This window comes from Cheilinus undulatus, linkage group 3 (assembly GCF_018320785.1).
Source record: "Cheilinus undulatus linkage group 3, ASM1832078v1, whole genome shotgun sequence".
Lineage (NCBI taxonomy): Eukaryota > Metazoa > Chordata > Actinopteri > Labriformes > Labridae > Cheilinus > Cheilinus undulatus.
In genome coordinates, this window is record NC_054867.1 from 55,627,638 (window position 1) to 55,644,777 (window position 17,140).

The following is a 17,140-nucleotide window of genomic DNA, read 5'->3' on the forward strand; positions in this document are numbered from 1 at the left end:
CACCAATTGATATGCACAATTTCTCATAGTTTAACCAATTTCCACCAATATCTGCCTATTTTTTATTTCTGTTAACCCTTTTTTGCCAGTTTATATCAATGTTTCATCCCATTTCACCAAATTTCCAACCATTTTTACTAATTTAAAACCATTTCAGACACATTTTAACTCCCTTTTACCACTATTTATGCCCATTTTTGCCACTTTAACCCATTTCTGCTACTTTTAAAATTCACCTTCACCACCTTTTTAAACTTTTTTTTTTGCCATGATTAACCCATTGTAACAATTTTTAAACCATTTTCATTCTTTTTTTGACAAAAGGAATTTACATTTTTAAGAAGGCTATTTACTTTACAAATGAATACATAAAGATATTTCTTTGATAAGAGTGGTTATTATTCAGATTAGATATAAAATATGGCGTATCACAGCTTAACTTTACAACGGACCATGGCTTTGCTGAACTCTTGCTGAAGCTCTCCCCTTTATCCCCCTTTATGGATGGCCTTGTCTGCACATGACTATTCTTGAATGTGCATGACTGTATTCAACCACCTTCAGGTACAGTGGGGTTCCCCGGTCTCTGGCACCTTTAGTTTGGGGGTCGCGGGCTGTAAAGGTTGAGAACCACTGCTCTAGTGTAAAAATGTGTAACTACACGGTAATTAAATGACGTTTTATAAACATATTTATATAAAATGTGCATAAATATTTGGATATAATTCAAAATCTGTAAAAAACAATACATGAAATTCGAATGGGACTGTAGATAAATATTGACAGCCCTACTGTTGTCCCACCACATACAGAAGGAGCCCTTTGTATGATTTTTACCCCTGCCACATTCTGTGTCCACCGCTGACGGTCACAGTTACTCTGTTTAAAGAGAATTATTTCTGAAGATACAACGCTATAAATCTGTCTCTACAACAAGGACATACTGCACATTAACTCTCTATTAATAATGCATAACACAAATGGTCTTGTGGCATAGAAGATAATCTTTGGTTTGGACTAGGAATGAGAAATATTCTGAATTTTTGTGTTATTTTTAAGCTGTAATGATGGTTGAACTTGCCCTGCTGTGTGTAAATGATGTCTGGTAGTTAGGTCCAGTAAGAGGAAAGTCCTGGCACAGAATCCGCAACTCTCTAAGGACATGAATAAAGTTCTATTCTTAATCCTTGGCCTTTTTTCCCCCAGTATTCATATGTGATTTTCAGTTTAACATATTTTATTTCTTCCAGGAGTCCTCAAGAACAGAGGAGAGGTTTCTCAAAGGACAGAAGAGACAGAAGACTGGTCCATTTCCTCATCCATCCATCCATTTATCGTTCCATCTCCAGAGACGAGGATACACCTTTTACCACCTCCGGCTGAGCAAGAGAAAGATGCAGAGGGTGTAGTTGTGGAGCTAAGAGACAGAGGTGTAGAACTTTTAAAAGAGAATAAGGAAACTCAGGTGTCCATCCAGACACAGAAACAGAAAGAGGAAGCAAAAACCACACAGGAAGTGGAAATGATGCAGGTGGAAACTTGTGATAACAAGCTGCAGGAAGCAGCCCAGGAGCTGACAGGAAGCACTTCTTTTTCTCCATCTGTCTCCTCTCCGCCTCTGCCTCGTTCTCACAGAGGGATCGACAACATCGTGGACAAACATCTGGGCGACTTCTCCTCTGACATCCAGCTCCTCCTGCAGGAGGAGAGTGTCCATTACAGCTGCCCACAGTCCCCGCACTCCACGTCAAACACAGACACGTCAGCACTCCCACACACCCTCACCACTCAGTTCTCTCAGTACGTGACCTTCTACAACCCCCGGCCCCCGGTTCAGGACTACGTCAGCTCCCTGCAGGACAGCATGAACAGCATGCTGACGAAGTTTGACGACGGCTGGCTGAGCAGCAGGACGGCCACCACGCAGACTAACACCGACGTCTCTTTGGAGAGCACAGTTAGTGCATTTGTGTCCAGTATAAGAGCAGCTAATGTGAAAACGGACAGAGGTGATGATGAACTGACTGATGCTGACTCTGGAGGTCAAGTCTGGCAGCCACTCACAATCACCAAACAGTTTTCTGACGCAGGAGGCGACAGGAACTCCCCGACTTTTCATGTCACTTTATCTGATTCTACCTCTGTGCCTGGTTCTGCCAGCACCGCCGTCCTCCACACTCCCCGGCACAGCCCCACATTAGAGATTACTAGAACAGTAGTAAACGACATCAGAGAACCCCCGGACTCCAGCTCTTCTAGGACTGTCCTCTGTACCTCCAGTGCTGAGGGTACTAACTTTGAGGTGACTCTACCAGGGTTCAGCAGTGTCTCTAAGTCTCTGTCTGAACCATCAATCACGTCTGAGCCACTCTCCAGTCCAGCCAATGAGTCCGTCCCTGGACCCTGCTCGGGTCCGGCACCCCCGGCTACGGCCCTGAGCTCCCTGATCAGCCAGCTGCAGCCGGAGGTGTTCAGCAGCCTGGTGGAGATCATCAAAGACGTGAAGAGGAACTCGCTGCAGTTCTACCTCCACATGAAAGAGCCAGGTGACCTGGTCTATGAGGGCATCAAGGTTAGTAGTTTCTATTTACAGATTCTACTTAGAAATGTGACAAATAGTCATGCAGTGAAAAAGTGTTTTCAAGAACTTTATATTAGGAGACCTATGATTTCAACTTACATAGGTCTTTTCAGCCTAAAACTCCACTAATTTATTAGTATATATGGCCAAATTTTACAGTTGATATATGCTGATATGCATGGCCAAAATATTGGATGTAAATATTGGCAAAAATTTTGACATCTGCCCATACCAATATTTGCTTTTTTTTGCTAATATCTGCTGATACTGATATCTGGACGATAATATTGTCCATGTCTGATGTAGGATGATTATTTTTTATCAGTGCTGTCAAACATTTTGATTTTCAATGAATTAATCGACAAGAAATACTAAGACTTACAGGGATACTTCAGCATTTTGGAAAATTCGCCCTTTGCCATGATTCCTATAGTCTTAGTAATAAGTTTGTTTCCTTTAGCTGTCGGTGCAAGCTGTTTCTAGATCTGGGGGACCGATACGCTATGGAAGCAGACGGAATTTTTTTGCTTTCCCTCATCAAACCCATCAAATACACAATCCAACAATTTCAAAATACTCTCTTGGACAAGTTGTGACTTGTACATTCACCACACTATGAAATAATAACGTATAATTATGTAACATTATGACACATTAAGCCAATACTCTGAACTATTTCTTGAGTAAACCAGTGGGCGGAGTGACACAGTGCAGCAGCCATGTCTGGAGTGTAGTTCCGGCTTTCATTTAAATTTAAAACTTCTCCATCTCGTAATGTTCCATGATTATTTCATAGCATGTCTACTTCCATAGCATTAGCTGTGCAGCCGCAAATATACCCCCTAAATCTAGAAACAGCTTGCACCGACAACTAAAGGAACCAAACCTATTACTAAGACTATAGGAATTATGACAATGGGCGAATTTGCCAAAATGTTGAAGTATCCCTTTAAGAATGTATGCAGATTAGTCACACTATGACACCAACAACACTGTCAGCAGTTCACTGTAGCTTTGTAAATGTGATGATTAAACACGTCAGAGTGCTCTTATTTTCGTTATTGCACCCGTCCCAGAGCTCAGCACAATCTGAGATTGACTGATGATTGGACAGCTGCCCTCTGTGTCACCTACAGAGGTGCTGACATGAATCCAAAGTACGTCTAAATCTTCATCCGTTGAGGTACAGTCATTTTAGAACAAGTGTCATTAGGAAACACAGTCTTTTCAGCCTTTTCATTACATTATTATTAAATGAATCTGTACACTAATCCTTCTCATATTCGCAGTATATGCGATTAATAACAATGAATTACAATGTCTCTGATGAATTATTATTATTGAATCTGTTTATTTCTATGTTTGTGTGTTTTCATAGGAACAACTGTTGAAGCAGGGTCATTTGCAGCAGCAGAGTCCTGTGGCCTTCCTGAACCAAGAAAACTCTGACAAACGTCTGCTAGTCATCATCAAGAACGAAGAAATATCTGGAAACGTGCACAAGGTACCTCTGATTGATTGACTGTTGTGAAAGAGAGGTTTCCTAGTGCTCTTTGTAGCTTGAGATCTCATTAACAAATGCAAATCTTTGATTCTAAGATTAAATGAACGACCCAGATTAGAGATGGAGTAGAAAAGCTCTCACTAATCCCTGCTTGCATTAATGCTAATGCACCATGCTGCTGCTGGCAAAGCTTCACCTCCTCCACCCCAGCCTCCTCCTTTATAGCACAAAGCTTGAAACCACCCTAATATTCAGATTCATGCTACTATTGGTTAATCACTTTTGAAGTAATTTGATTGTATTCAGTATGCATTGTCACGAAGGTTTTGATCCATAGCGTGCTGCTTGTCTAACTCAGGGAGCATCTTTGGAGCCGAGGCTTCTATGCCAAGTAAAACTGTAAAACTATTTAGCAAAAATAGAAAAATGGTAAAGTGTGTGACGATAGTGTTCCTGAATGAACTGTTGTTTCATTGTCATGAGAGTTGTAAATATCCACACCAACAAAATGTAAGGTATTGTTCTGTCAGTATGTGTTACAATTTTTACATTTAACTCATAATTAAATGAATATTAAGATTATATTGGAAATAACATTACTTTAGGCTCAGAAAATGATAACTTTAAACTTCATACTATTAGTCATTCAGGTTAATTTTAAGTGTAAAATTTTTCCAGAATAATTAGCTACCAAAAACTAATTTCCTCGTTTTTAGGGCCCGAGCACAGAGAGCGTGAGGGCCCTACTGATATTGGTTGGGTTCTCTTTTATTTTAATGCATCCCTGGCCCTTTTGGGCTCCTTAACCCTTTACCTACTGCGCCGGTGCTGTGTTTTATATGTCCGGAGTGTTATTACTGTAACTCTGTCAAAGTTTGTCCAATCAGAAAAATTCCAATGGTGTTGGAAAGCTGAGAATTGTGGGCATGTTCACATATATGATTCATTACGGTACTCACAACCATATGATGTGGGCATTCATAGCAAAACACCAGAAGTATTGCGAGACGGCTACACGGATTCTCAACACTGTAACTCCTCGAAAATTTGCTCAATCTAAAAAATTCCTACGCTGACAGAGAGCTGAGAATCTGTGCTTTCCGACAATATATGATGTGTGGTTTATATAGTCGCGGGAAAAAGTATGTGAACCCTTTGGGATTTCTTGGATTTCTGCATAAATTGGTCATCAAATGTGTTCCGATCTTCGTCTAATTCACAACAACAGACAAACACAGTCTGCTTAAACTAATACTGCACAAAAGATGATATGTTTTCATGTTTTTATTGAACAAAACATGTAAACATTCACAGTGCGGGGTGGAAAAAGTATGTGAACCCCTAGGCTAATGACTGGTATACCCTCCTTGGCAGCAATAGCATGTTATGTTAAAATGTTTTGATGTTGTTGTGCTGTGCCTTTTTTTCTCCACACATAGCGTTGTGTGTTCCTTCCAAACAACTCAATTTTGGTTTCATCTATGGACAGAATATTTTGCCAGTAGTGCTGTGGAACATCCAGGTGCACTTTTGTCAACTTTGAACGTGCAGCAATGTGTTTTTTGGACAGCAGCGGCTTCCTCCGTGGCTTCCTCCCATGAACTCCATTCTTGTTTAATGTTTTACTTACTGTAGATTTGTCAACACAAATGTTAGCATGTGCCAGAGATTTCTGTAAGTCTTTAGCTGACACTCTAGGGTTCTTCTTCGCCTCACTGAGCATTCTGCGCTGTGCTCATGCAGTCATCTTTACAGGACGACCACGCTTAGAGAGAGTAACAACAGTGCTGAGCTTTCTCCATTTGTAGACAGTCTGTCTTACCGTGGACACATGAACATCAAGGCTTTTAGAGATGCTTTTGTAACCCTTTCCAGCTTCATGCAAGTCAGGAATTCTTGAGCGTAGGTCTTCTGAGAGCTCTTCTGTGCCAGGCATGGTTCACATCAGGCAATACTTGTTGAGAACAGCAAATTCAAAACTGGTGTGTGTTTTTTATAGAGCAGGGCAGCTTTAACCAACACATCCAATCTCATCACATTGATTAGACTCCAGGTTGGCTGACTCCTGGCTCCAATTAGCTCTTGGAGAAGTCATTAGCCTAGGGATTCACATACTTTTTCCACCCTGCACTGTGAATGTTTATATATATATTTTTTTTTATTGTACAATTTTCTTACTGATGATTAATTAATTTTGTAACATTGTCCATGTTTCCATACAGATAAATACATTTGCAATATACACATATGCACTGTGAATGTTTAAATGGTTTGATCAATAAAAACATAAAAACAAATCATTTTTTGCATGGTATTAGTTTAAACAGACTGTGTTTGTCTGTTGTTGTGACTTTGATGAAGATCGGAACACATTTGATGACCAATTTATGCAGAAATCCAAGAAATCTCAAAGGGTTCACATGCTTTTTCTAGCGACTGTATACTAGTGCATCTCAAAAAATGAGAAAATCATAAAAAAAGTTCAATATTTTTTGTCACTCATTTCAGATAGTGAAACCCATATATTATATAGACTCATTACACATAGAGTGAAGTATTTCAAGACTTTATGTCTTGAAATTTTGATGATTATGGCTTACCGATAAGAAAACCCAAAATTCAGTGTCTCAAAAAATTAGAATATTGTGAAAAAGTTCAATATTGGAAGGTCATGGTGTCACACCCTAATCAGCTAATGAACTCCAAACACCTGCAAAGGTTTCCTGAGCCTTTAAATGGCCTCTCCGCCTGGGCCAGAAGGCTGCACAATCATGGGGAGGACTGCAGACTTGACAGATGTCCAGAAGACAGTCATTGACACCCGCTACAAGGAGGGTAAGGTCAAAGGTCACTGCTAAAGAAGATGCTTGTTCACAGAATGCTGTATCCAAACACATTCATAGAAAGTTGAGTGGACGAAAAAGTGTGGTAGGAAAAGGTGCACCAGCATAAGGGAGAACCGCAGCCTTGAGGGGATTGTCAAGCAAAATCCATTCAAGAATTTGGGGGAGCTTCACAAGGAGTGGACTGAAGCTGGACAGAGGCACGCACCGATAGACATGGGCTAAATGTGGCATTCCTCGTGTCAATCCACTCCTGAACCAGAGACAACGTCAGAAGCGTCTTACCTGGGCTGTGGAGAAGAAGAACTGGACTGTTGCTCATTGGTCCAAAGTCCTCTTTTCAGATGAAAGTACATTTTGCTGTCATTTGGAAATCGAGGTCCCAGAGTCTGGAGGAGGAGTGGTGAGGCACACAATCCACGTTGCTTGGAGTCCAGTGTGAAGTTTCCACAGTCAGTGATGATGTGGGCTGCCATGACATCTGCTGGTGTTGGTCCACTGTGTTTTTTGAAGTCCACAGTCAACGCAGCCATCTACCAGGACATTTTAGAGACCTTCATGCTTCCTTCTGCTGACAAGCTTCATGGAGATGCTGATTTCATTTTCCAGCAGGACTTGGCACCTGGCCACACTGCTAAAGGTACCAAAAGCTGCTTCAATGACCATGGAGTTACTGAGCTTGATTCTGACCTGAACCCCATAGAGAATCTATGGGGTTTGTCAAGAGGTAGATGAGAGACACCAGACCCAACAATGCAGATGACCTGAAGGCCGCTATCAAAGCAACCTGGGCTTCCATTACACCTGAGCAGTGCCACAGGCTGATCACCTCCATGCCACGCCGCACTGATGCAGTAATTCATGCAAAAGGAGGCCCAACCAAGTATTGATGCATAGAAATGAACATACTTTTCAGAAGCCTGACATTTCTGTTTAAAGTATCCTTTTTTAATTGATCTTATGTAATATTCTAATTTTCTGAGATACTGAATTTTGGGTTTTCTTGTCTGTAAGCCATAATCATCAGCATTTCAAGAAATAAAGGCTTGAAATACTTCACTTTAAATGTAATGAGTCTGTATAATATATGGGTTTCGCTTTCAGAAACGAGTGACAAAAAATGTTTAACTTTTTCATGATTTTCTAATTTTTTGAGATGCACTAGTATTATGGTAATGCTGCACAGCACCGCGAAACGGCAGCTTTGCAGAAGACGAGTGAGAAAGGAGAGTGAAGGAAGAGAGTAAAAGGACAGCGAGTGAGAGTGGTGTTTTGTTTTCAAAAAATAGCGTTAGTGGCATTTGTGCGTGTCTGTCATGTGCAAAAACAATGTTACTTGAGAATGTTGAGAATGAATTTTTCCACCTTTATTTGCACTAATTGTTGCCTATGTATATAATTACCTTTTGCACCGTTTTGCACACCCAGAGTCCTAGAGTCAAAAAATGACTGGTGATTGTTCTAAACATGTATAGGTTCACATTTCAAATGTCAAATCAAAACTCCATGAGCAATAAGAAAATTTCTTCTCATAAAAGCCATGAAAAACAAATTTGTTTTTTGTGTTTTTCTTCTTTTAAACTGCTGACAATTCCATATAATCTGCAATAATCATTAACCAGATGTTGAAAAGTCAAGTTCAAGTACTCCTGGGAAAAGGGACCAAAGCTCTCAGACTTGGGGCATTTCCTGACTATTTCACAGCCATAATAACAAAATATGTCCAAATCGACATTTTTAGACTCAGTAGGTAAAGGGTTAACTTGCTCAAAAACGACAGAAACATCGGCAGACATATGTGGGGTCTGAAAAATGAGTGGTTGATGTAGGTTTCAGAGATGGCTCTCAGGAATTGCCTCAATAGTGCCACCTTCCATTTATGTAATTTGGGGTGTTGATGCGTCTTGGGTAGATCTACAAAAATCCCAGCTGGACCATGTTTGTATCTCCAACAGGAAATCCGCCATTTCATATATGGACCTTAAGATAAAGTTTTATGATCACACAGAGAGAAAAACAACAGAGCGCTATTCTGTCATTTTCTGCTACCTCTCTCCATTATGCAGCTCTCATCTTGTTTAGCGCTCTCCTTCAATCAGGTTGTGGGTTGACGGGTCACGGTGACAAAGGGGTTACAATTTTTTTTAAGATTTGTTCTTTGGCTTTTCATGCCTTTAGTGATAAAGGAGGACAGTGGATAGAGTCGGAAACAGGAATGTGAGAGCTGGGGAGAGACATGCAGCAAAGTGCTACAGGCTGGATTCATACCCGGGCTGACTGCGCTCATGGGGCGGAATTTAAATCACGAGGCCATCTGCGCCCCGAGAGGGGTTGAAATTTTATGTAGATGTGGATCGGGTTAACGTGATGTGATTCAGACCTGATCTGGTTTACCTTGCTTCTCTGAGACAAACATGTAAAGTGTATGATTCTGTTGCTTGTGAATTACTCTGACCAAAAAATACAGGAGAAACAGTGTTGCTGTGATATCTGAACAGTTATCAGTATATTCTAATCATTTTAAAGTCTATAACTGTTACTGTGGAGATGAGACTCTAACAAAGAGTGTTTGTGTTCATATCAGATCCCAGGCCTGGTCTCTCTGAAGCGTCAGCCCTCCGTCGTCTTCATGGGAATCGACACACCGGACGACGTGATGAACAACAGCTTCAATGAGCTTTTTGTTTCTGGAGGCTGCATCGTGTCTGACGAGTTGGTCCTCAATCCAGACTACATCAGTCACAGTATGTTAGAATTACAGATAAATATGCTATCGCAAACTAGATAAGAAATTATTTACTGTCCTTACATTTTGATTTATTTCAGCATGATCAGCCGTCTAACAATGTGATGTTGTCCTGCAGATCGTCTTGATGCTCTGCTGAAGCTCCTGGAGCAGCACAGCTCTCCAGATAACATGTGGAGGTGGAAGGTTCACTTTAAAACCCACAAGAAACTCAAAGAACAGGCAAGGTAAGGTAGATGTATCTGCTTACTTTATGTATTAATTCTATTTTGTCAGATTAGGGGGAGAATTAAAGTGTCCCATTCATGGGGCTGCATGTTTTTGGACTGTGAGAGGAAACCAGAGTACCAGGGGGACACCAACACAGTCACAGGGAGGACATGCAAGCTCCACACAAAGATAGCGTGTTTCTGTAGTGGGGTTATGGCGGGGTAAAATTGCATCCACCACCTGCCAAATGTGGTTATGTTTTTTGTGGTGTCAGGTAAATTTGCCCACTGGGTGGTTTATAAATGGTTTACTTGACTTAAAAGGAAGTTCTGAATTTGAGCACAAAATCACGCACAAAATATTACATTCATGCAAGTCTGCATGAATTTACAGCGCCCCCGTATGTAGCACAGCAAACGTTTTCAGGGACGACTACAGGAAAACAGGTAAAAATGAGGATAAAAATGATCAACAGTTTGAGTCATTTCTGCACCAACTCCCTCCTCATCTTCTCAGCACAGCACACACAATGCACAGGTGTGTGGGGGCAGGTGTGCCGTGAATATTTTAGGGGATCACTTTGTTTTCACAGTTTCCTATAGTCTATAACAGAGTGGCTCACCTGACCATCCTTTTATCATTTTAGTCTTCATTCATCGGGGATCAATAAACTTTTTTTTTGTCTTTTTTTCTTGGCGTGCATGCTGCTCGTAGCCTCATATAAGCTGCTCTGCATCCTGCAATATTTAGGATAGTTTCCATACATTCTCAGCCCTTTTTAAGCCAATTCTATCATTTGATACACAATTTTGCGAGACCTCTGTGTCATCAACATGATCATTTCCTAAAAAATCTTTTAATACAATCTGATAAATGAGAAAGAAATGTTTTTTCAGTGAATTATCAATTGCCAGAAATGTCTAATGCATTAAATGTAATACGAAAAAAAAAAAAACAATTTTACTTTTTTCAGTTAAAAAAAAAAAAAATAGAATTTTCTGGCCATTATTTGAAGTTTCAGGCTTAAAGGGTTAAAAAATCCTGTCCATCCACAGATTGTGACAGAAACTTGATAAGCCGCAGGAGTATTGTGAAAAGATCACACTCGCAGGCATGATTACAGCGAGACCACCACAAAATGCCGCAAACCCTGCTACAAATTAATGCACGAAGCTCGCTTAAAAGGATACCAGGCGTTTCTGCTCTATCCTGCAACAATCAAGATTTCCAAAGGTGCCGAAATCCACACTTTCCAACACCTAAAAGACACGGAGAACTTTATCGCTGCCCTAGGAAAGGATTAAAGCTCCGATATTAAATAAGAAATCACAGTGAGGCTGCATGGAAATAATCCACCAGTAAGACTGAACTTATGAACCTAATTTTTGACTTTACCAAAAGCTGATATAAAGAGAAAAGCGTTCTTGGTATCTTTTTGCAGCCCTTGGGCCCTTATGATACAGTTAGACTTAATTTTGCTTACTGTACTTAATGATTGCCGCTAAAGAGCGAGGGCACGTGCGCCTTTATGTTCAGTGATGCTTCCTTTTGCCCTGCTACTTACACCAATGTCTCAGCATTGCGTTCCTTACTTTTATGTGGAGAGTGGAGGCAGTTTAACTGTTGCTTCCTCTGTTATGCTGTACCCCTGCGGGGTCAGACTTCTTATTTGTTTGTTTTCTTGTCTCTGTTTGTGTTTTGATTTAGTCCCTGTAAACAATATCATTGGTTACCTGTTAAAGCACAACCATCATATATTGTATGGGTTTTGATGTGATGAATTATAACAGAAACCAGGAGCAGCTGTCCATTAATACTAGGGGTAGTTTAAATTGTGAGTACTATACTCCAGATCAGCTGAAAGGGTTAAATGATAAAAGTAACTACTCATTACTTCACCTTAACATCCGGAGCCTTAATAAACACCATGATGAATTAGCCACCCTTTTGACTACTACAGGCTGTAATTTTGATGTGATTGGATGCTGTGAAACCTGGCTGAATGATCGATCCTACATTGATCTCTTAACCTTAGATGGTTACAAGCTTCATTATAAAAATAGGTCAGCTTTTTTCTATTAGTAAATGTAATAAAGAATGCATCATCCTTGGTGATTTCAACATTGATATTTCTAAGAATGATATTAACAAAAATGAATTCATCAGTACATTACACTCCTATTCTTTTTTCCCCACTATAAACACTTTCACTAGAGTTACACAGCATAGTAAATCAATTCTTGATAATATCATAATAAACATTCAGAATGTCTGCTCTGAGTCAGGTGTGGTGTCACTTGATATTTCTGATCATCTTCCTGTTGTTCTGTTTATTAAGCGAGTGAATAAGCCCATAGTCCCACATCATAGAACAAATATTAAAGTTCTTAATGGGACTCAGTCTTTTGCTGAACTGATGTTGATATGGCTTATAATACTCTGATTAATGAGATCAAGAGATCAATTCACCTGACCATTCCTGAGAAGACCATTAGACACAAAGATGCTGATCAACACATTTGGCTAACTAGGGTAATCCTGAAATCTATCAGTCATAAGAATAAATTATATAAACGCTACATCAAAAACCCAAACGATAAAAACAAGGAAGAATACACAAAATATAGGAATAAGCTCACACACATTATACGCAAAAGCAAAAAAGGTTACTTCACGGATCTCATAACATCTGCACAGGGTGACTCTAAAAAAACTTGGAATGCTCTTAATAAAGTTCTAAATAGAGGCCACAAAGACACTGTGCTCCCTGATAAAGAGAGCACAATAAGAGGTAGGAACACCTGTCAGAGTGCTGGCATTGATGAGCTTGCAAATACCTTTAATGATCATTTCATCTCCATTGGTGAAAATCTTTAAAACAAAATTGGCCAACCAGTGGCTGCATCTTTTCAACAATATCTTCATGGCAGTTACCCAAAGTCTTGTTTCTTGAGACCTACTGATAGAAATGAAGTTATCCAAATGATTAAAAACATGAAAAGTACATACACAGCTGGTGCAGATGAAATCTGCGGTATAATTTTGAAGACTATTGTAAATGAAATTGTCGAGCCACTTGTTTATATCATTAATCTCTCATTACTTTCTGGAATTGTGCCAAATATGACCAAGATCGCGAGAATTGTACCAGTCTTTAAGTCCGGCAATAAAAAACGATATGAATAATTATCGACCAATATCCATACTACCCACTGTCTCTAAAGTATTGGAGAGAGTTGTGTACAAGAGACTTAGTGACTATCTGAATGACTTTAATATTCTTGACCCATCACAATATGGCTTCAGGAAACAAAGGACGACATGTATGGCAGTACTTGAAAATATAAATGAAGCCATAGAAAAAGGCCATTATGGTATTGGTGTTTTCCTGGACTTATCTAAGGCATTTGACACTATTGATTTTGAGATCCTACTAAGTAAACTACAGCATTATGGTATAAGAGGCATTGCCCTCAGCTGGTTTAGAAGTTACATGTACGGAAGAGAACAATATGTTTATATTAACAATCATAAATCTATAAACAAACCCCTTAAATATGGGGTACCCCAGGGTTCTATCCTGGGACCACTCCTCTTTATCTTGTATATAAATGACTTTGTAAATTCTTCCAGTGTTTTACACAAAGTGTTATTTGCTGATGATACCAACCTGTTTCTGTCACATCAGAGCTTATCTGAACTCCAGGACACACTAAACCATGAACTTGTAAAAGTAGATACTTGGTTTAAATGTAACAAACTTTCCCTAAATATTGGTAAGACCAATTTTATCATATTCCAGTCTTATAGGAAGCAAAGTAATACTGAGCATGTCTGTCTCAAAATAAACGGACAAGATATTATTGGGTAAAATTTACAAAATTTTTGGGAGTGCATATTGATGAACTCTTAAACTTCAAGTTTCATATCAATGACTTAACATCAAAGTTGTCAAAGTATGTTGGATTGTTTTTCAAAGTTAGACATTCTCTCCCACTTCCAGCCCTCCTGACATTGTCCAGGTCTTTAGTTGAGCCTCATTTAAACCACTGTAATATTACATGGTGTAACACTTTTCCTAGCCATTTAATAAAAGTACAATCTCTGCAAAAGAAGATTATACGTGCCCTGTCATTGACTGGAAGTAGATCCTCAACTGCCCCTCTCTTCCACAGATATGGCTTACTCAGGCTTACTGAGATCAATACTTACCATAATGCATGTACTATGTATCAGGTTGTTCATGGTATGAACTATAAGCTATGTGACCTCTTTCCAATCTGCTGTCCTCTGCATACATACAACACTCGAAAGAAACACTACATTATAGGGAAAAACGTAGGCTAAAATCTACCAGCCTGAGTGTTGTGTGCAGGGGACCACAAATATGGAATGAGATTGATGACAGCGTTAAAATGTCACAGTCTTACTCTGTTCTCAAGAGGAGTTTAAAGAAGCTGCTGTTAGCAATGTATAATTACTGATGTTGCTACTCCTGATTAGTATTCAGATGCATTTTGTTTAAATTGTGTTTCTGAATGGAACAGCATCTTAAATGTACTGACACTGGACTACCAATGGTTGATGTCTGATTGTTGTTGCTCATGCTTATTCAGACTGCCTTATGTGGTGGAGTGTGGACTGAAATCATGTTCTTGATCATGGTTCACCATCTCTCTCTGGAGCTTGGAAATGCTTCATGCTATTGCTTTTGAAGAAAGGACTCTATACACTTTGAATTAGTGTTGGACTGATGAACTGTTCAAGGGGCTATTATGTTGTCATGTTTTTGTCATTTTTATGTATTGTGTGTATTTGGTGCTGTTTCATGTAAGGGCACCCTCTTAAAAGCTTTTGGAAGCTTACCTGGGATGTCCTTTTCATGCGCTTCTTATTCCTTAGTTGTTTTGTTCAATTTCTGTTGTTTACTTGGTGTATGAATTAAATAAATGATGATGATGAAGACAATGGGAGGAGATGGAGATATGCAGTAACCTTGCAAAGCAGATGGATACGCCTGTTTCTGTGTTTCTCCCTGGTGAATCCATCTTGCAAAGCTCCCGTCTGAACCGTCTGGGCCCGGTTAGAAAGTGACAGGACCAATCAGCAACGAGGGGCAGTACTTTCAGGCATGGCGGAGTCATGATAAGAAACTGTTTGGAATATTGAGTGCAGCAGCTAGAAAAGCAATCACAAAGAAATGGCTCAAACCAGATACCCCATCTGTTAAGTACTGGTATGATATTATATATGAAATCTATGTAATGGAAAGAATTACCTTTTCTGCGAGGCTTCAGGACAGTAAAGACAGAACGTTCATCCAATCACCCTGTTGGATGAACGTGTTTTTTCAAAGGCTCTGCCCTTTCCCAAACACTGTCTATGAGAGGTTTTCTAGATGGATGTGTGAAACAAATTAATCTGTGCAGATAAATGACCTCAACAGTGCCCACTAGAGGTGGAGGAAAAAAGCGATACAGCATAGTATCCTGATATTTTGTCTAGTGATATATCGTATCGTCCACCAAGTATTGTTTTTTTTTTCTCAAATTAATTGCTAATATGAACAGAAGTCTATGATAATGGAAAAATAAAATCAGTTGTTTGAACAATTGTTTGTCCAGTGAGGTCAGCAGAGATGACCGTCATAGAGCAGGAGAAAATTACCACAACAAACATGGTGGCACCAGGGGAAGGACATTAGGAATGCAAGCAGGGCAAAAATGAGATGGACAGGACACATGAGGTGCTACATGAAAATAGAATACTGCAGAAATACCTCAAAAATGAGGGCGAGACTAATGCTAAATCGGCTAAACAGTTGAAAAAAATAGTATGGATCGCAACATATGGTATCGCAGTACTCACTGTATTGCAAAATGTTTAAAATTGCAATAATATCAAATTGTGACCCAAGTATGGCGATGATATCGTATTGTGCGGCCACTAGTGATTCCCACCCCTAGTGCCCACCCACTTTTCTCGACGGCACTTGCTCAGGAAGAGAAATTTGCCATTCAAAATCCCCTGTAGATGTTTAGTAAAACCCTTATAACACTTATAACCTTATAACCCCTTACAACACTTCTAATGCATGAACCAAGCTAAACAGCTACCTGTGCACTTGTGACTATAAAACAGTTTATTCGGTGCAAAAAGAGTGTACATGTTAAAAAAAAAACAGGGAAGAAGGCTGATATTATATTTGAAATGACGATGCTTTAATTTGATGTAGTTTGAGCATTTATTGCTTTGTGCAGCAGGAGCATGTGTTGTTGTCATCAACAGCTGACAGCCTTCGATGGCAGGCTTGATAGACAGTTTGTCACTGTGACAAACTGGCTATCAAGCCAGTTTGTCACTGTGACACTCAAGTATTGTGGGTATTGTAAAATTGTTGGCTGACATCATGAACAAACTGTTTTTCTTAAAACGAGGCTGATGACTTTTGAAGACTTTTGTCTTCCACAGGAGTGTATACCATCCTTTCACTCTCTTGTAGACTGTGGCAAGTCTAACCTGGATACTTCTGATAATATGGCTAAAAATTGAATCCCCTGTCAAGAAAATGAATGTGATAAGCGGAGGTGCAGAGAGTTCACTCACCTTAGACAAGAGCCCAGTGAATGGATCGGTCTTGTGAGCAGTAAACACTCATTGACAGGCCTTACCTCTGATATCGAGGGGGCCAGCCAGCTTGCAACTGCGACTGCAGCTCCCTAAGCCTGGCTGGTAGTAGACCAGTAAACGGTGTATCCACCCACACTAATCTCACCTGTGCCAGGGCGCCTCACCAGAGCAACCCCAAGCCAAGCCAGCTCCCTCTACATCACAGGCATATGAGTCCTCCTGAGGAGAAGTCCCAATGTTCCCGGCGCCGACCAGGAAGGACTGCCTCAGTTTGAGCCAAAACAGTAGGGAACCGGTCAACAACATCTCAGCACCACCAGCAATGCTCGACCTACCTACAGCAGTGAAGGTCCCAAGGGCTTTGCCCATCGGCTTCATATGACGTGCTGCTTGTCTAATGGCTGCAGCATCATATGAAGGAAATAGCATTATGTGTGATAACAGAATATCTCTCAGACTGTCCAGCATAAGCTTAAATTTTACCTGAGATTGAACCTTTGACTCGCCCTGTAAGCTCATAACAAGCTTTATTCAATCGCCCATAACTTTAAAACTGTAACCCTTGATTATATAAGGCTTCATAGAATTAAACTGCCTGTTCAAATAAAGTGGCTGGCAAGAAATTT

At 40.0% G+C, this 17,140-nt stretch overlaps 1 protein-coding gene across 1 annotated transcript in view; it reads left to right on the forward strand.

Annotated features, from left to right (window-relative positions):
• Positions 1–17,140, forward strand: part of LOC121506115 (protein TASOR-like) — a 58,123-nt gene that overhangs the window by 27,409 nt on the left and 13,574 nt on the right. The window contains exons 21-24 of the mRNA XM_041781687.1: positions 1,251–2,572; positions 3,960–4,085; positions 9,513–9,672; positions 9,793–9,901. Coding sequence (XP_041637621.1) covers positions 1,251–2,572; positions 3,960–4,085; positions 9,513–9,672; positions 9,793–9,901 — 1,717 coding nt within the window. The remainder of the gene's footprint in view (positions 1–1,250; positions 2,573–3,959; positions 4,086–9,512; positions 9,673–9,792; positions 9,902–17,140) is intronic.